Source organism: Microcaecilia unicolor, chromosome 1 (assembly GCF_901765095.1).
Source record: "Microcaecilia unicolor chromosome 1, aMicUni1.1, whole genome shotgun sequence".
NCBI lineage: Eukaryota > Metazoa > Chordata > Amphibia > Gymnophiona > Siphonopidae > Microcaecilia > Microcaecilia unicolor.
This window is the reverse complement of record NC_044031.1, coordinates 196,726,137-196,747,116: the sequence shown is the minus strand read 5'-3', so window position 1 is coordinate 196,747,116 and position 20,980 is coordinate 196,726,137. Positions and strand designations below refer to the sequence as shown.

Sequence of the window (20,980 nt, the reverse complement as noted above, 5' to 3'; positions counted from 1 at the left end):
CCATGTCCGAGCACCGACATTGAATATCTGGCTTTGTGCGGCCAACTACTCCTTATTCCCCAGATTCTATATAGTGCAATTGAGTTGCGTGTGCAAATCCATTCATATTCTGGATTTGCGAACACAACTTAATTAGTTTATAAAGCTAATCAGCACCAATAATTGAACTTAACAAGCAATTATTGACACTAATTGGCATTAATTAGAATTTACACACACACCTAAGTCTATTCTATAAAGAGATGTGCCTAAATTCTAAGACACCAATTTGAAAAGAAAGTGTGGCCATGGCTGGGTCGTTCCTAGAATTTATATGCATGATATGTATGTAATTTAGGTGTTGGCATTTACACTAGGTTTTCATTGACATAAATGGCCATGACTTTATATAGTCATAGAAAATGGCAGTTGGGTGGGGGGGGGGGGGGGTATTCTATAAAGTACGCCTAGATTTAGGCATATTCTATAAACCCCCTGGGTGTATTTTTTTCGGTGCTGATTTTATAGGCGTGATTAGTTAGTTAGTGCTGATTATGCAACAGCACTATCTGGTTAAGGGCCACGGAATTTCACTGGCTAGCCCTGCACAAGCAATTTAACTGGGCAGGAATCTCTCTTACCCAGTTAAATCAATTTGAATACTGACCCCTCATATTCTATAATGAAATTTAGGCATTACAGTATAGGATCTCCCCACACAGCATTGGAGCACCTAAAAGGATGTGTCCACTTACAGAATTGCTCCCCAGAATGTCTGAATATTGAACTCAATGGGCTCGATATTCAGCCGGTGTCAGGCAGCACGTTTGCTGTCCTCCGACGGCATTAAATCTGGATATTCAATGTCGGCAACTGGCACTGAATATCCAGGTTTATTTTGGCTGCTAAAATAGTTAACAAGCTATGCCGATATACAGTGCTGACTGGTTAACTTTTTAACTGTCAAGATAGGCCAAGCTATTTAAGTGGCCTGTTTTGACTGCTCAAAATAGCCAGTTTGGTGCTGAATATCCGTGCCTAACCGGTTAGCCACTAACTGGGATATTCAGCAGGAGATAACCGTTATCTCCTGCAGAATATCCGTGGTTAGGCTCTTAAATGCTATTTAACTGGCCAGGAGTCATTCCTGGCCTGTTAGTTTTCAATATTGGGGGTATGTCTTTAAAATTTCCATCAAAAAAGTTTCAATATATATTCTCACTCCAGAATCTTAAAAAGCTTTTACTTTAGCTCATTATTTTAAATCAGATTGCCAAGTCTCTTGTGGAATTTCTCTTCTGCCAGTCTCTTGCTTACCTGCATAATGTAACACATCTCTACTAATGAATAAGACTGATGTGTCACCATGAAGCCATTTTTATATTACAGATGATACATGGTATAGTGTTTCACTGCTCGTTTGTAGAGATAACTGTTCAGCTATGCCTGACACAGTGTTTCAGATAATTACCTGCGGTACTTTTGTGTTCCAAATTATTTATTTTTGATTCTCTGACTGGGTGCTATGGTTACCAGCTGACTCTGAGTTATCTAGGCCAGTATTTCCCAAGCCCAGTCCTGGAGTACCCTTGCCAATAAGGTTTTCAGGATAACCACAGTGAATATGCATGAACTTGATTTGCATACACTGCCTCCATCATATGCAAATCTCTTTCATGCATATTCATTGTGGATATCCTGAAAACCTGACTGGCAAGGTGTACATTAAGACTGGGACTTGGGGAAACACTGATCTAGGCAGGATGGTTTTGTCCCATTTCATCTGTGAACCTTTAGTCCTTGTTTTTTCTTCATTGGCAAGGGCTCTGTTAAGACTTACCTGTGTGTGGATTGAGAAGGATGCTACCAGGTGGGATTCCTGCAGCTTCAAGTGGAAGTAGAATGTAGCTGGTATTACTTGGTGCCACCTGACCACCCATCCCATTTTCTGGATAAGGAACACTGCCTGGGGAGCTGGCCGGCACTCCGGGGACAATGGGTGCACTTTGAACAGGTTGATGTATCCGCGACAGAGATCCTGAGGAGCCAGCGCTGCTGGAAGACTCGGAGCCTGTGGGGTAAAGCAGAATGATATGGAAAAATTAGCCTTCCATTATTAAAAGAAAACAACTATTGCCCTCTCGGACCAGAAATGTTCATCTACCTTGAGAACGCTCCTGTCTCAGATATATTTTCAGGAAAGGGGATGGGATTTGATATACTGCCTTTACAATCAAAGTAGTTTACATATTATATACAGGTACTTATTTTATACCTCAGGGAACGGAGGGTTAAGTGACTTGCCCAGAGTCACAATGAGCTGCAGTGGGAATCAAACCCAGTTCCTCTGGTTCTCAGGCTACTGTACTAACCATTAGGCAACATTTAACAGCAAGGACAACTGCTTAGAATTTGATATTTCATATTGAAATAAAGTTGTCTTTCTTTGCTGACATTATATTCCTTGTGGATCAACTAGAAAACGGAATTCCTTCCCTTTCCACCTCTTTCTATTTTCCAAAAAGCTGACCACTAGCAAACTTCATAGACATAAAATACAGCTTTTCAGACACTTATTTGATCACTGTCCAAACCTGACTGCCTCTGCTCATAGCTATATGACATCTGCATTAACACTACTCTTGTTCTGCGGCTTAAAAGGCTTGTAGTTTAAGAGAAAATTTAAAGACATTTCACCAGCTTTTGCAAAATAGTACAGAAAAGCAAAAAGACTGAAACCTCACCTTACCATATTACGACAGCACAGAAAGGCTTAGTCTGTCGTATTTCACCAGATACATATGAAAAGACATAAACTTACTGCTCCTACCCAGGCCACCTGATGAATTAGATTACCAAAGAAGTGAAGGAGGACTGTGAAACCACTCATAAATTAATTCCACGCATCCTTCTCCCTGACAAGAACCATCTTTTCTTCTTAATAAAAAAAATACAGAGGAGGCCTCATGAAAAGCACAGGCACAGCTGTTCTAAAACAGAAGCCTTTCTTTTCCCTCTGAAGTCCTGCACAACTCTCCTGGCTGCTTACATCTACTGTGCTTACAAACAGCTAGAAGAAGAATGCCAGGACTGAAGCATTAAAGTTGGGGAACAGCCACAAGATAAACAGGGCTTTTGAAAAAAAAAAAAAAGGCTTGTTGACCCATGTCTCAGGTCATAGAGGTTCAGTAGTTACAAAGGTGCGGTAAAAGTTGGCCTTTTGTTGCACCTTAGTTTACCATGAGGGTCACTCATCTGCGGCATCTCAGTACTGCAAGTTTCAACTCCCATGTTACATGAATAATGCAGCTTGTGATCATCCTTGGAAACTGCGTTATTTTTCCTGCCAGGGAGCATTGGACTGCTAGGGGTTGCTTGAGGCATTCTAAGCTAGCGTAAGTTTTCCTGGAATAACTGAGCTTGTGGTTAAGCTGTATTAATATATTTACATGAATTTACATGTTTTGCACCTTATTATGCTTCCTGTGGTAGCCTAAACAAATGTACAGTATCTTATGGCAATATAATGCGTGTTACTACCAGTTAATGTACTTTAAATGGGGAATAACGTGCATTATTGACTGAACGCACCTTATTTTATTTATTTATTAGGATTCATTTACTGCCTTTTTGAAGGAATTCACTCAAGACGGTGTACAGTAAGAATAGATCAAACATGAGCAGGAGGCAATTAGAGCAGTAAAAATATTTGAACAACAATACAAAGTATGGCATGGTATACTACTTACAATGACAACACAATCAGGCTTATTTTCGAAAGTGATCGCCAGCCATCTTCCGACATAAATCAGGAGATGGCTGGCGATCTCGCAAAAGAGGCGAAATCGGTATAATCGAAAGCTGCTATTTTGACACCATTGCTGTTTTCCCGTCGCCGAGCCGGTGAAGGTTGAAGGGGGCGTGTCAGCGGCGTAGCGAAAGTGGGACATGGGCGTGGCTACCAGATGGCCGGCTTTCGCGGATAATGGAAAAAAAAGCAGCGTTAATCACTATTTCGCCGGGTTTACTTGGTCCTTTTATTTTCACGACCAAGCCTCAAAAAGGTGCCCCAACTCACCGGAGGGAATGGGGGATGACCTCCACACTACAAAAATAAAAACCTTTTTTTGCCAGCCTGAAATGTCACACCAAGCTCCCTGACAGCAGTATGCAAGTCCCTGGAGCAGTTTTTAATGGGTGCAGTGCACTTCAGGCAGGCAGACCCAGGTCCACCCCCCCTACCTGCTACACTTGTGGTGCTAAGTGTTGAGTCCTCCAACCCCCCCTCCAAAACCCACTGTACCCACATGTAGGTGCCCCCCTTCACCCATAAGGGCTATGGTAATGGTGTAGAGTTGTGGGGAGTGGGATTTGGGGGGATTTGGGGGGCTCAGCACCCAAGGTAAGGGCGCTATACACCTGGGAGCTATTTGTGTATTTTTAAAAATTTTTTAGAAGTGCCCCCTAGTGTGCAAGGTTGGTGTCCTGGCATGTCAGGGGGACCAGTGCACTACAAATGCTGGCTCCTCCCATGACCAAATGCCTTGGATTTCACCGGGTTTGAGATGGCTGGCATTTTTTTCCATTATCACTGAAAAACAAAACCGGCGATCTTAAACCCGGCGAACTCTGGCATTTGGCCGGGCCAAATCGTATTATCGAAAGAAAAGATGGCCGGCCATATTTTTCGATAATACGGTTACGGCCAGCTGTTGCGCTGTCGCTAAAATAGATCGCCGGCGACGTTCGATTATGCCCGTCCACATGTACTAGAACATTATAATTGGTAGTGAAGGGTAAGGCAAAGTTGTAACATATAGATTATTATTATTATTATTTGTTACATTTGTATCCCACATTTTCCCATCTTTTGCAGGCTCAATGTGGCTTACATATAACTGCTAACGGTGTTAGCCAATTACGGTTTGAACAAATACATAGTATGAATGAATACAAAGTGATCTTGTGGTATTATGAAGTATATGTATGGTAGGAAACAGTTGGGGGGAACTTAGAGAGGGAAAGGGGGAAGAAGAGTCAGGTAATGTCCGTTGCAATCTTTGGTTATGTTGTGTCGCAAGTGACCGGTATTTTTATGATGAGTAAGAAAGTAGGAAGCATTAGAAAGTAAGGTGATTTTTTGAAGAGAGTTGCACGTGAGGTCAGAGAGGGTAGGAGTGGATAATCATGTCCCGCTGCAGTATGTGCAGTCCGAGTCAATCCTTGTGTGTGTGTGTGTGTGTGAGTGAGACTAACAAGTTAGTTACTTCTTCCGTTAAAGGCTTGGTTGAAGAGCCAAGCTTTCACCTGATTCCTGAAGTAGAGGTAGTTTTGTGTTAAGCGGAGCCTTTCAGGCTACCAATGGAGATGGTAGGGCTCAAGCATTCCTCAGAGGCAGTGCATTCTTGCAGTGAAGGGAAGGGGACAAGACCGCTGCCATTAGTAATCACTGCTTTTCACAGAGTGGGGAAAACACTTTTTTAAACTAGCATTCTAAACAGATATTGTGTTCAGTTCAGTCCATGTTTATTAATTATATAAACATGCAATTATTTTCTTAATCTCTCATAAGTACTGTGACCACCTTCACCCCTGGAAATATTCAGCACAGATGTTTACAGATCTAGTAATACTTTGAAAAGGTGACAGATAAATGCACCAATATGTCTGAATGAGTCTGAAGTAGATTGTGGAGTATGCTTAAATGTCACGCCGCAGACACATTCCAGCTCACAGTAAAGGGGTCCTTTCAATTTGCTGCATTGCCATGGTAACATGCCATTGTGATATTACCTGTATGGTCACATCTGAATATGTCTTTTTGTTTATTGCTATTATTTTCCGTAGGCTTCTTAGTCTGATTGGCAGATAGCCTCATTGTTTGCCCTGACTTTCTAAAAGCATGCAGTTTTTATTTTGACGATCATTCCGGTTTGTGTTATTGTTTTTAACATCTAGTTTCAATTTTCCATGCTGCCCGAAATCTTAACAATCATTTAACAAACTGAAATATACAAATTATAAACATCAAAAATCCAGGGACAAGGATGTCTGTCTGGCAGCATTTTTATAGAAAATGGCCACACAGATGGATATCGTTACAGAGCAGAGGTACAGCCTGGTGGTCAGTGCAGTGGGCTATAAACCAGGGCACCTAGGTTCATATTCCCCTACCACTCTTATTTTAAATGCTGAGCTCTCCAGGAACAGAGAAATACCTACTATATATGACTGCACACCACATCAATAGCCTTCAGGCTTGTAGGAGTCAAATATTTAGGTACAGTAGGTATGTGTCTATTTCTGGAGAGCTCACAATTTAAATGGGGGAGAGGGAGAGAAGCTGAAGAGGGAATTGGATCCTGGTTTACAGTCCACTGCACTGACCACTAGGCTACACCTTAGACCTATTTTCTGCTTTGTTCAGAATGCCCATAATACCTGATGCTGTCATAGGGCCTGCCATTCCTTTCCAGCTTCACTTTCAGGGGAGAGGGATAGGGGACAGCAGGGGTAGGGCAGAAGCGGAGCCAGGTTGATGGCGTGGGGGGAGCGAGAGCAGACTTCCGCCAGCGCTGGTGCACATTTTCAATGCAACACACTGAGAAAAAAATTGGTGCCAGTGCCGGCAGAACTCCATTTGGGGGAGCGGCCGCTCCCCTGGCACCCCCTAGCTACGCCACTGGGATAGGGACAGCAATCACTAGAAGATTCATGAGGGGTCATGCCTTATCCCTCCAGTGGTCAGCTGCTCAATGACAGCATTATTTTGTACCCTGGATGTGACTGATACAGTTCTAAATAAAAATGTCTTCCTTTTTAAACTTGGACATTTCTTCCTTTTTGATTATTGCTTGTTGGATGTCCTAATTTGGGGCCCTCACTAGTCCTGCCTAAACCATGCCCACAACATGGCCCCTTTCTATTTGGATAAACTTCAGTGTAAGATATCAAAATTCTGCCATTCCAAAATCACAATTTGGACATTTTTGGCAGATGGACATTTTTTTTTCTCACCAATTGAGATATCCATGTTCTTTGAAAATGAGCCCCATAGTATATGACAGCAGATAAAGACCCACATTAATCGATGCAATAAGGTTGTCAGACCCACACCTGCCACATCCTGCAGGTTATACACCATCATGATCAAATACTAGCAATACAAATAGGGCAGTTAAAAATAATGGAAGAGTGGTTTTATAATTTTGGTTGTAGCATTGTCACATTCAATGTCAATACTTGATTAAACCAGCAATCCAACAATGTTGCAAACTGACATTTTACTCGCTAGCATGTGATAGGAATGTGACACTAGACATGCCTACTTGTTCTTGAAATGTCTCTGCTGTTCTAGGGTCACAGTCCTATTTCCCAATTCCTGGAGTTGTTGTCAAAGCCTACTCCAGCCCATTCAAATCGGTCTTTCCATAATCAGGATACAAACTGTAAAAATCTGCCTTGTTTTGCAATCTTTATCCATTTTTTACTTTAGCCTCTGCTTTTGCTAGCCATATTTCCCTCATCACTTCTTTGAGTTTTACCCAGTAATCTTTTGTGTGTTCATCTTATTAAGCTCTTCTGTGTTTCTGAAATGCCACCACTTTTACCTTTATTTTTTCAGACACTTTTTTTTAAAACAAAGACTCTGGCACTCAAAACATATCCGGATTTTCAGTGCCACTGTCCAGACATCATCCAGTACTGAATATTGGGGATAAGGCGGTCAGCGCCAGAACATATACAGCTAGTGGCAATATTCAGTCTGTCTTCCAGGTAGCTTATCCACCTATCTTGGCACAACCTTCTTTCTGTCCAAAGTACCCAGATAAGTTGTCTGAATAACAGACTGAATATTGCCACCATCCAGATAAATTCCAGGACCTCTCTGGCTCTGCCCATGTTCCACCCTGGCATAATCCACAAAGCGCTCAGGCAGTCTGTAAGGATAAACCATAAATCATATGAAAAAAATTCTCCAATAGTTCTAAGCTATTGCTTAACATTGCAAAAAAAAACAAAAAAAAAAACTTGTTCACATGGGAGGAAAAAGCCTCAAAGAGTTCCAGACACAACATATGTCTAAAGTGCTATGTATTCTTCATCATCAGCATAAAAAACCTCCAATCAAAGTAAACAATTTGTTATCAAAAACATGAAAAAAATCAAACTACTTAGCTTTAAAGTGTGGAGAAACCCTCTTCTTGTGTTACCATTAAGCCAAGCCCATGACCACAGATGGCAAGCGTTTTGCTTGAGCTGCTTCAGGGCTCGTGGACTAAATTCATGATTAGAGTGCTCCACTAGCAGCGGCCGACACCACTTGGGCTTGGGAAATAGTTTAGAATTACTGGAGAATTTTTCATATGATCTATGGTTTATTCTCCTTACTCTGTGTATAGTGTAGTGGATTCTAACTTAATTTTAGTCTTTAAGGATATTCAGCACCACTATCCGGATAGTGCTGTTGAATATCCCAGTCAGCAGCATTTATTCACATAGTACATGCTGTTGTCCAGATAAGCGCTTTTGACCCATACACGACATTGCAATATTCATGAAGTGCTTTAAATGCTCCCAAAGAGAGCTTTCACTTCAAAATGAGTAGAAATGAAGACCAGGACATGCACAATGAAATAACAGAACATCGATTCAATAGTATTACTGCACTTACATTCTTCTGGTTAAGTGCTTCCCTTGTGGCTCTGTAAGACTTCTGCACTACCATAATGGATCAGACTTAGGGATTTATTTTCCAAATGGCTTTAATGCTAACTCAGCCATGAACACATGTTAAGTTCATTTTCTTTAATTATATATAAAAATTTATACTACCTACTTGAAACAATCTGTCGATCAAAGTGCTTTACAATAAAAATCACTATAAAATGTAATGGATCTTAGAATAAGATATAAAATCATCATACCATTAAATATAAAATGTAATATAAAATAAATAGCTTGAACAAACAAAAAACATAATACTAACCATTATCAGGAGAGGAGCTGAATAATCCATTCTCTTTTTTTACATCCTCAGAACTTTTTCAACTTTTTCCTACAGAGTAGTGGGACTGACTTTCAAAACATTAGGTGGCAGTTAGCCAATACAGTCTGCCCTTACCAAGATAACTGTCATATCGAAGTACATGTGATATTCAGCCACCAGTGACTATCTGAATATTATCACTAATGCTGATAGGTATCCAGGTAACAATGGGGAAATTTGGGGTGTTCCAGGGGGGTGGCAGAGGGTATCTGGATAACAATACTAAGCACCACTGCAGAGGCCAAGTAATGACATTTATCCAGGCATATGTAGGACTGATATTTTGCCATTTGTCTCACAGTGCTTTGTGGCATCACCAGACTTTCTCCCATTATCATAACATGCAACCCCCGGCCCAGTCCAAGAGATGGAGGTATAGGGCCCATTGGGTCTAAAAACCACAGATAAGGTTTTCTTTACAGATCACAAAGTAGGAGGTATTTTAGTGGTATTGTTCCAATAAGCCACCATCTTTGAGTTCTGTGAGCTGCCTGTATGTATGACGTTCACCATAACCCTAACCTTCCTTGCAACAGACAGTTTCCAGTAAGTCATTGGGGCTACAACAGGCATCAACACAGTCTGCCACTGCATAAAGCCTCCATGCGAGCTCTACTCAGAAGGCTGCATGATTACATTAGCTTTCCATATAGCCAAGAGCTGAAAGAGCAAACTGTGGGACTTTTATAGTATAGCTGATGTCTCCTCAGCATTGGGGGCCATAGATTGCACACATGTCGCCCTGAGACCACCTAGGCAGGAAAAGAGCGCCTATAGGAATCACAGGCAGTATGACTCTATGAATGTGGAAGGCTCCTCATAACAGATAAGTCTGCAAGATTCCCTGCTTCCAGTCATGATGCCTTTGTGCTGTCACAGTCCAGACTGGGTTAGGATTGTTCTACAGCAATACTCAGGGATGCCTCTATCCATGACTCTCATATCTCAACCAAGGCTCCAATATACAGTTTGCTAGCCCTACTCTTCCCACCTTTTCTATAGAGCACACTGTCCTTCCCATGTCTTCCACCTCCCCAACAAATGTGTCTGGTGGTAAGATTATAGGGACAAGATCAAGGCATGTGAAACACCACTATTACATATGCTGGTCTGTACAGGTCATAATTTCTACAGAGGCATGTCTGCAGTGGTTCTGTCAATGCAAACGTCAGTTCCAGAATGATCATGCTCAGTTCCTTAACAATGTCCTATTGTCTACTGTGTCCTCATTAGATGACAAGGGCTATCCCCTGAAAAACTGTCTCCTGACTCCTGTGAAATGGTCCATAAGACCACAAGAGGAGTGTTACAATAGGCCACAAAAGTGCATCAGGTTTGTAATAGAGTGCACTTTTGGCATCCCAAAGAGATACTTCAGTTGCCTCAACAGAACCAGAATTGAGGTTCTGTAAAGCCCTGAAAAGATGTGTGATATATTTACAGCATGTTGCATCCTGCACAATATCACCAACTGAAGAGGGCTTGTTCTTTCTGACCAGGACATAGCTAAGGACTAGGACAGCGGATTTACCTCTGCTGATGATGCACCATCCATTCAGAGCCAGGCACATGCTGCTGTTGCTGTCAGAAACTTTAGGCATTTTAAGGCAAAGGTCTTCTATTTTCTATATTGCAGGAGGAAAACTATGGAATTCCTTCTCAGTAGATATGAGATCAAGTAAGAATGTGGGATATTTCAAGAAGATGCAGAAAACATTTCTATTTAGGCAGGTATTTTAGAGCAGACTGAATTAAACCCACTTTATGACGATTTCTGTTTGACTGCAGATACAGAAGTGATAGTGGAAAGGATATTTATGTTTGGAGATATTGTGTTGCATGTTTTTAGTTTGTTTTTTTTCTCTGTTTTTATGTTTTATAGTATGTTCATTCTGTTGTACATTGCCAAGAGTAGTAGATTGTTTGGTTTATAAATTGATTAAATACATAAATAAAATGCATACATTTATTTACAAGTGAAGGGAAGGTGCAAAAGTGCAGGATCTGTGCAAAGTGATTTAACTAAATTTATTCTCCCCCTTTCCCCCAGTGCTGTCAATTTCCCAACTCATGTGCTTTTCTCACTGGTGCAGGCTCTGAATGAGTGTTCCTCTCATTCTGCTCCTCACTCCCCCCCCCCACCCCCCACCGGCGAGGGTAAGAGGAGAGGCGGAGAAGTGTACAGGGCAGCAGCGAGGATGGGCTGGGGGAGGCTTCTAGCCCCTGGCTGTATCTCTCCTTCCATTGCTAGCTGGTTCCGTGGATCATAGGGTTGCATAGGTGCCGGGGCAAAAGTCTTGTCATACTTTACCTGATATTCTCACCGGCACTCATAACCTGTACCCCTGGGTCTGGAACAGGTGTGATGAGTAGCCTAGTGGTTAGTGCAGCGGACTTTGATCCTGGGGACCTGGGTTTGACTCCCACTGCAGCTCCTTGTGACTGTGGGCAAGTCACTTAACCCTCCATTACCCCAGGTACAAAATAAGTACCTGTATATATGTAAGCCGCTTTGAATGCAATTGCAAAATACCACATCTCTTTCTTCTGCCCAGATTTTACAGCCCAATCCCCTTACACTCTCTGTCTCTGCTTCAGCTTACTGTTGTGGACAGGCACGGCTGGAGCAGAAGAGACAGCACCAGTCCTGGCTCCGCTTTTCTGGCTGCTCCAGATCTCCCATTAAATTTCTCTCGGAAAAGGTAAGGGGGCCTTTCTGTGCATCACTCAAATGTCTGTGCATCCCTTGCAATGTACATTTGAATGCTCATTTTAATAGATTAACATAGGATTCCCATTGTCTACTGCCTCACATGGCAAAAAGTCCGCAGAGCCCTTTTGTGCATCTCCCACTGAATAAAGTGCTCGCTAAACCAGTTGGAACCAGTCCAAAAAGCACATTACTGGCCTAATAGGCTACTGAGGGCCAGATGCACAAAGCCTAAGAGGCGGCCACTGGGGCAGAGCAGTTTCTGCTGACCAGCCATCAGGAGAATCCCTGGGTGCCAGATAGGTGATGATTGTTGCAGACAGTTAGGTTGATGAGACGGTGGGCCAGTTTCCACTGCAGCTCTAGATATTCCTGCTGCAGTTCCACTTGCTGCCACCACCTGGTGGTCATGACAGATGATTTGCCTTGCTCCTTCCACATCAGTTCCTCTTCATCCTCCTGTATGGGGAAGGGCAGGGACAGTTCACAAGTGTGTTTGGGCCCTTGGACCAACTAGCACGTAGAGCCCCTCCCCCTTCCCAGCTGCAACCACCAAAGCGTACAGATAGGCTGCTACATAAAGCCCACCTTGATAATGAGAAGGGCATCCCCCAGAACTTTGGGCTCTTGGGCTTGGGCCCAGTAGGCTCATGCGGGGATCCATCTCTGGGAAAGGATAGTGATGGAGGATGCGGATCTCTGGTCCTTCCTGCTCGCACTCAAGTGGTTCTGGTTTCTCATGTTGCTTCTCAGGTGGTGCTGTGTTCTACTGCCTGGAGGTCCCAGGCTTTGGTTCCTTGGTAGATAAGCCAAATAAAGTTCACTACTGCAGAATGTATAATGTGGTCATGATTATCAAAATAGCACCTCTAATGCTTTCACCTACTAGGCTATGATGTCTATATGTTAGGATGTAAGCAGCAGCATAAAACTGTGCCTCATTGCACTCTCACATATGTCCCTAGGGTAGAATCGATATGTTTTATCCTTTCAGCTTTAAAGTCTTAAGGACCACCCTGAAATAACAATATCCACTATGATCTAAGATAGGGGTATCTTTGCACTGTGATTCACGTTTTCATCCAAACTCGGAGTTTTCGTTTTTGGGTCAATTTTGAGATGGTATTTGTGCACCAAAGATATATGTCACCCTGAGGCATTTTCACACCAGTAAATATTGACATTGTATGCTACTATTGTGGTCAGTAAACATCCTCATCTGTAGGGCACTCAGGGATGGGGTGGGGGGAGGGGCAGAGTTGACTATAGGCTGCCTCCTTCCTCAGCACCCACTACTTCTTCTTCAAGTCCTCCACATCTTTACTATGGAGATGCATAGCATTTATAGCCTGGTAATGTCATGTCAGGCATGCCATTTTATATGTTCATCACCATCCCGAAGAGTGGCACGGTGCCCAAGGACAAGGCCAACAGTCATCTCTGTCTTCTAGGCCTATAAATTGACTTTCCTGGAGCCTGGCATGCTGCAGTCTGCTGCAATTGAAAAGGGTATTTGTCTGGATAGCCTCGTAAATATACCTAGATAGCCATTTGAAAATGAGGCAATGCCCAGATAAATCAGCGGTTAACCATCAGTTCTTTGAATGTCACCAATACACAATCTAAGGGAGTCTATAGGATGCTGCCACTTCCGCATAAGAATACTCTTCACAGTGTCAGATCTACCTTAAAATCGTTAGCCCCTCCCAAGGGGGAAGTGACATGTGAGGGATGGAGCCAGGAGAGTATGACCCAGAAAGTATAAAAGGTTGGGCCAGGATTCGGTTAATGAGACCCAGAAGGAAGCAGTGACACTCACTGCATATTCCTCCACCAATGGTGTGCTGGAGCTGGTTCACGAGAGCTGGTTGTAATCTTTTGATGAATTTTGCAAGTCGGTTCTTGAGCCCTCCACAGCAGCTCATGTGACAAAAAGAGGAAGCGAAGTGCTGCAGAGCAAGTCACTTTCCCTCTTCTGTCGGTTTAAACCTGACTATTTATGTTAGTGTGCTTTGATGACGAAGTGCCACTATACAATCTAGTCTTGTTTTGAAACTGTATTTATGTTTTTGCCTGTGCAGCCATTATATTAACTACATTGTCATGCATTTTGGTGGTTACATTTTGATAATATATGTAGGATCCTTGCTGGTTTTTCTTCATATGTTTACTCTGAAATCACAATTGTTTTAATCATAAAAACATATTATCAATATATGCTGCTCAATGTGTCCCCATTGCAATTATAATATCTACAATCATATGGAAAATTCTTTGGCAAACGAACTTAAGCATCAGTCTTATAATCACTTTATCTCCGTATTCTCTCAGTTCCTTATGCATGAAATCTCTGCGTTAATTTCTTTTGAGAAATCACTAGCTAAAGTTCATATGTGCGCTTCTGTTTTATCTTTTATCTCTTGGCCATGCATGTGTTGTTTTAATGATGTGCTTCGGAATTTATTTATTTATTTTTACATCCTGGTCTTCCAGATGTTTAGCCCTTTGGATGCTTACTTATATAATACTGCACTGTAGAAACACCTGTTGACTTTCCATGTAGCATCAATATACTACTACTACTTAACATTTCTAAAGCGCTACAAGGGTTACACAGTGCTGTACAGTTTAACAAAGAAGGACAGTCCCTGCTCAAAGGAGCTTACAATCTAAAGGACAAAATGTCAAGTAGGGGCAGTCTAGATATCCTGAATGGAGGTACAATGGTTATGTGCCGAAGGCGACATTGAAGAGGTGGGCTTTGAGTAAGGATTTGAAGATGGGCAGGGAGGGGGCTTGGCGTATGGGCTCAGGGAGTTTATTCCAGGCATAGGGTGAGACTTTTTTTCAGCAAGACCTAATGTCAATGAAACACTGATTCATTGACATTAGGTCTTGCTGAAAATCAACATAATAGTCGTGACTCTACCCTTAATAACAAAAACAATCTTATTTTTACTCTTTTAGTGGGAAGGAGGAGGACATTTATCAGCACACCACTGCTCCACCCTGAATTTGGGAAACTGCAATCATTACGTTCAAGTAAGTCAATTTCAGCTAGGACCTTGAAGAGTTGTGTTTTGACCTGCTGGTTAAAGGCCAGCCTTGTGTGCCTGATAGAGACTGTGCTGGTAACTGGTTCTAGGGACCAGGCCAGAGACTAGTAAGAATTGCTGCTTGAGAGAAAGACATTCATGTATGCTATGGCCCTGCAGGACCAGGCCACCCGAGGACATTCTTATATTTACAGAACTAGCTTGAGTGTTGATTCTGCCCTCTCTGTAAAGTGAACAGGAGCCCTTTCCAGATACCTTTAATAAATATTTGTTATGACTGCAACTTGCTGAGTGTGTGTGGTTTGATTACCTGGCCCCATGGCCTGCCCTCACTCACAGTACTACATACAAATAAAGTTATCAGGCAGTTATCCAAATTGGGTTGGATTCTCGCATAATTCTGCACAATGTAATCCATAACCAATTTGTAACAAATTGTACTTCCATCACTCATTTCTTATTGTAAGCCACACTGAACCCGCAAAAAGGTGTGAAAATGTGGGATACAAATGCAATAAATAATAATAATAATAATATATATTTAGAACATTTATACCCCGCTTAATACCACTTAAAGCAGCCTCAAAGCGGCTTACAATGAACTGAGGAAACAATTACAATTACAATGTCAGTATAGAGGGTAGAAGGATCAGAGGGAGAAGGGACTATATGGTGACTAAAATCTAGGTGTGTCCGATTCATGCTCCTAGCAGTATTCTATATGTCGCATCTACATTCAGATGCGGTTTATAGAACAGCACATAGGCCATTTATGCCAGTAAAAAGCTGATGTCAATGCCTGCAGCTAAATCTTGGCACTCTCCCCTGAATTCTTTAACCATGCCCGTAAATGTGATTGATGGCCCCGACATTCCCACACTCCTCCCATGACCACAGCCCCTTTTTGGCTGCATACATGTGAATTTACATGCACCGCTTTTTTAGAATATGCCTACAAAGAAGTGTGTGTAAATTCCAATTATGCCCAATTAGCATTGTTAATTGGTAGTTATCAGCCAATTATTAAGAATAATTGGTTCGTTACTTAATTTAGTAGTGCACATAAATTGGCCACACATACAAATTTATGTGCACTACTTGGTGTACCATATATAGAATCCAGGAGATGGTGGCTACTATCTGGGGATTTTTTCTAGCTATCCAGATAAAGGAATGAACATTTCTACTTCTATATCCGTATTAATAGCCCTATTCATTTACATTTTCCTGTTGATAGTCCAATGTACCCATCTATGGTGTCCTTTAATTAGGCTGGTTGCCTGGAAGTGTCTCAGATGTTTTTAGAAGTGTGACTTGGCTCCTTTGGGTGTGGGTGTTTAGTAAAGGCATCTTTTATCAGCTCTGTCACCATCTTGAATAGGAAGATTTGCTAGTAAGTTGTCCCCCCCCCCCCCCCCTCCTGAAACAGCTAATGCGAAACATGGGAGCCTGTTGTCAGGATGAGGACATTGTGGGAATTTGGATTTGAGTTGTGAAGCAAGTGGACAAGTTTCCAGCAAGCGGGATTAGACGATGCACTGCAAGTTAAGTAGCACTGGCAGCGCACTGTTTTTTAGCTTCCACATTTTTTGTCTGGGGACATTGCATTGGACATATTATATATAGAGACTGATTATAGAGTGTTCCATCCATTATTTATTAAATATAATTGCTGCCTGCTTTTTTCAACAGTGGCTTTTTTTCTCCTTAATTTTTTGGAGAGTTGTTTTTCCTGACATGCTGAAGCTAGTGACTGCAACCCCATTGAGGTTTCTGTAATTAGCCAGTGTGGGCTTTCCTCTGGGAAGTCGAGGCTTCTGCCTTATTAAATTGCTGAACGGAACACTATATTAGCTCTTTCAGCAAAAGTATACTTTGAGTAGTGTTTAGTAACGAACCAGTGATAGTTCCGAACCTGCTCATCCATTGGCAGATTGATGGAGTTAGAATGGGCACAGGTGAACATAGGTTACCAGAAAGTATTGGTACCAGGTCAAAGATGTATAAGGTAATGTGGGGATCAAGGGAACCACAAAATGATGAAACCTAGATATGGTATGAACTAGGTGGGAGGGGTTTGGAAAACTCATCTTGTTAAATTTAAGGCATCTATATGTAATGACAGGTTAAAGTTCTGTATATACCATACTGCCTGTATTGTATATTTTTATAAGGATTATTTAAAACATACAAAATGTTGATGCTGCGTGAAAGGTCAGCGAGTAAGGTATACAGATGCACATTGGGAAGAATAATCCAAATCATAGTTACCTAGTGCTAGGGTCCACCTTGGGAGTCAGCACCCAAGATCTAGGTGTCAATGTAGACAATATGTTGAAACCTTCTGCCCAGTGCTTGGCAGCAGGCAAAAATATCAAACAGGATGCTAGGAATTATTAGGAAAGGGATAATAAATAAAACCATGAATACTATAATGCCTCTGTATTGCTCTATGGTGCGACTTCACCTTGAGTACTACGTTCAATTTTGATTGCCATATCTCAAAAAAAAAAAAAGACATAGCAGAATTAGAAAAGGTCCACAGAAGAGAAACCAAAATGATAAAAGGGATGGAACTCCTCCTATATGAGGAAAGGCTAAAGAGGTTAGGGCTTGGGCTTTTCAGCTTGGAAAAAAGATGGCTGAGTGGAGATATGATTGAGATCTATGATTGAGTGGTATAGGATGGGTAAAAGTGAATCAATGTTTTACTCTTTCAAATAGTACAAAGACTAGGGGACACTCAATGAAGTTACATGAAAATACTTATAAAACAAATTGGAGGAACTATTTTTTCACTCAATGAATAGTTAAGCTGTGGAACCATTGCCAGAGGATGTGGTAACAGTGGTTAGCACATCTGGGATTAAAAACCGTTTGGACAAGTTCCTGGAAGAAAAGTCCATAATCTGCCATTAAGACAGACAAGGGGAAGCCACTGCTTGCCCTGGGATTGGTAGTATGGAATGTTGCTACTATATGGGTTTCTGACAGTTTCTTGTGACCCGGATGGTGCATTATTGCTGCTGTGATGGCTCAAACCTCTGCCACCAGTTGCTCCCCAACTGTCACCAACCTGTCAAAGCTGGTCCTCAGCTGTCACACCTCATTGAGAAATTGGTGAGCCATTGAGGGCTGGTCCTGAGGGGCAGCATCAACTGTGTGGTGTAGTGGGGGTGATGGTGTTGTCTCTTCCTCCTTTTCTGAGCCAGAACAGGAGGAAGACTTGAAGGGGGTCTTCAGCTTCCTGGCCTGCCCCCTCCTGCTTCTGCTCTTCTTGCTGCTCTCCAGGTGCAGCTATTGCCTGGCCTGGATCATCTGCAGACAGCAAAGAAGAAAATGTTGTAGCACTGATCTGCTATGATACACAGGGTACGGGCCACAGTGCAGAGCAACTACATACACAGAGGCACATGACAGAGGCACTGCATGTCACTCAGCCATGAACAGCATTGTGCACCTAGAAGTCTGAACCAATAGCCAAAATAGCACTACGCATATATCATTCTCATTGTAGTACTTGCCCATGTCCCTTTGGTTTATAGGTGGGATGGCCAGTGTTCTAAAAGGCACATATGATATGTAGAAACAAGTTAGTGTTTACGCTGCTGAAGATTAGATACTGAAGTTAGATATTACTTTCTAATTATACATTGTGGAGCTACCTTTCCAGAGGTTCAGGATGATGCTTGTTTGTATGAGGTAATAGGCATAGTTCTCTTTTCCCATCACCAACAGTGCAGCTCTGGGATATAAATGCCATGCGGAAAGCTGTGCGTTGTTCTGTAATAGGGTACAAGTTGTTATGTGGCCAGTGGCCTCTCTGTACACGTGTCACACAAGCCGCCCTAGGAACTCTGACACAGCAAGAGCACATTCTCCAAGCAGGTATTACTAATGAAAGCTGACTTTCCTTCCAACAGCATTCATGTTCTCCATGCATGCAGCTCTAGGAATGTAGACTTTCCTTCCAACAGACTTGTGTTCTCCATGCATGCAACTCTAGGAATGTAGTCATTGGCTGCAGTCTGCTGCTGTTTTGTTATTTCATAATCTCTGAGGCACACTTATCTCACAGTGAGGACGGACCCTTACCTCTAGAAGCAGACATCTACAGATCCTCTGTAGGAGAGCAGGCTTCAATACAGCAGTGTCTGGTATTTTGCCTTCACAGCCTCCATCTCTCTCCTCTTCCGGGAGTCCCTATAAGGACCAGAAAACAGTGTGCAAAACTTTGAACACAGTGTTTAGTGACACAGGTCAGGGTACTCTATCTTTCTGACAGCAACCTCCCATCCACACCCCTTCCCCTGGCTGTGTTTCCCTATCATTAGTTTGCTGAATTCATCTTCTCTATGACATGTGAATCCTGCGCTTTTTCCTACCGCTATCTGCTTGCATAATAGGTGAGAACTTGCCCATGTGCAGTTGCTGTTCTGCCATTCAGACAGTTAGCTTTGTGTCCCAAATGCTAATTTGTCACAAAGAACTGGTCCCTCACCCAGTATGCATATGCCTTTCCTTAAAGTTAGGAATGGTGAAAATACAGAGATGTGTACATCTGATTACCATCTACTAGGCATATCTCTCAAGGTATACATGACTGTATCAGATGCTACTTTACCATCCCAGCCTAATATACCTAAGAGCCATTTTGATATGAGTACCACAGTCATGAAGGGATATGCATTCTTTATATGACATATGATATGTGTGACAGGTCCTCTGTCTTTCTTATGGATATGCTTAATAAATGATATGGAATATTCTGCATAGTATGCTTACTGGATGTAAAATGTGCACTACAGACCCATAGAGGTCAATATTGACATCATGCCTTCCCGTGAAAACCATATTGTACAAAACCGGCATCTCATTGAAATATATAAACCACATTGAAGTATAAGACTTTCTAGGTCCTGCACACCCCGAAGAGATAATGGACTGGAAAGTCCTCTTACCTGTGTAGTCTATTCTGGATGTCCTAGTAAATGGTAGCAGATGCCTGCAATCTGGCCTTCTTCCCTCTTTCAAGGTAAATGAGTTCTTTTTTCTCCAGGGACATCCATCTCTTTCGAAAATGAGCCTGATAGTAACCTAACTTTGCAAGTCTAAGTGTTTTGAAAAATGTGATAGCTCCTTGAAAATTTGACAAACATGTTGGCTCTGTAATTAAATCATCTTTTTTTTCAGCTTAGATTGATATGACAATTAAAGCCTTTTTGAACAGATCCAATATGATTAAGATAGCCCTGCATTTGAGAAAAGTAGACTCGATTATTATAATTACTTCAACGACTTAGCAAAACCAGTTTGAAGCAAATTTAACTAGTTCAAAATGCTGAAGCACATTTGGTAGCTAATGGAAAAAGATCATATTATTCCTATTTCGAGAGATTTGTAATGGCTGCCATTTCAGCCGAGATCACATTTAAATCACTTGGGCCCTGTTTACTAAGGTGTTTTAGTGTTTTTAGCATGCACTAAAACTTAGCGTGTTTCTTACGCTAGAGACACCCATAAATTCCTATGGTTGTCTCTATCATTATCGCATGCTAAAAACGATAGAATGCCTACAGCATGGCCTAGTAAACAGGGCCCTTTGCTTGGTCTTTAAGGCTTTCCAGTTGGGGGCACCTAAATATCTTTCAGATAAGCTGGTTAAACATAATTATCTGTTACCTATACATAATTCAGAGTTAAACACTTGTTCTTTCTAGTGATATGCAACACTAAACGGGCAGCACCATATACATATGGAGGCTATTCTATAACTGGGCACTACAATTTAAGAACCTAGATGCATCACACTGAGCACTGATTTTAGAACAGTATCTGGGTGCCAAGATTCTATTATAGAATTCTAGCATAAGTCGGTATCAATACCCTTAAATTTAGACATACCCACTTAAGTATACTAATAGTGGATGCACATGTGAATGCCTAAATGTGGCACCTTTCCATATAATTTACATTATTCTGCAGGTTACATGTGTAATTGTTTGTCCTCCCCATGCCTCACCCATGCTCCTTTGTTGTGAATGCCTCCTTTGCATTTACACACTAACCCCAGGATTCTATATAGCGTGCCTAGAGATCTGTGCTGAAATCTAGGCATATTCTATAACAATGTGCGTAACTTAATTGGCTTAACAAGCTAATCAGCATTGATAATAGCACTTAACA

The 20,980-nt window shown here is 41.9% G+C and overlaps 1 protein-coding gene across 1 annotated transcript in view; it reads right to left on the bottom strand.

Annotated features, from left to right (window-relative positions):
• The window catches only part of ARPP21 (cAMP regulated phosphoprotein 21), a 419,327-nt gene that overhangs the window by 183,622 nt on the left and 214,725 nt on the right, over positions 1–20,980 (bottom strand). Inside the window, exon 13 of the mRNA XM_030203507.1 lies at positions 1,820–2,050. Coding sequence (XP_030059367.1) covers positions 1,820–2,050 — 231 coding nt within the window. The remainder of the gene's footprint in view (positions 1–1,819; positions 2,051–20,980) is intronic.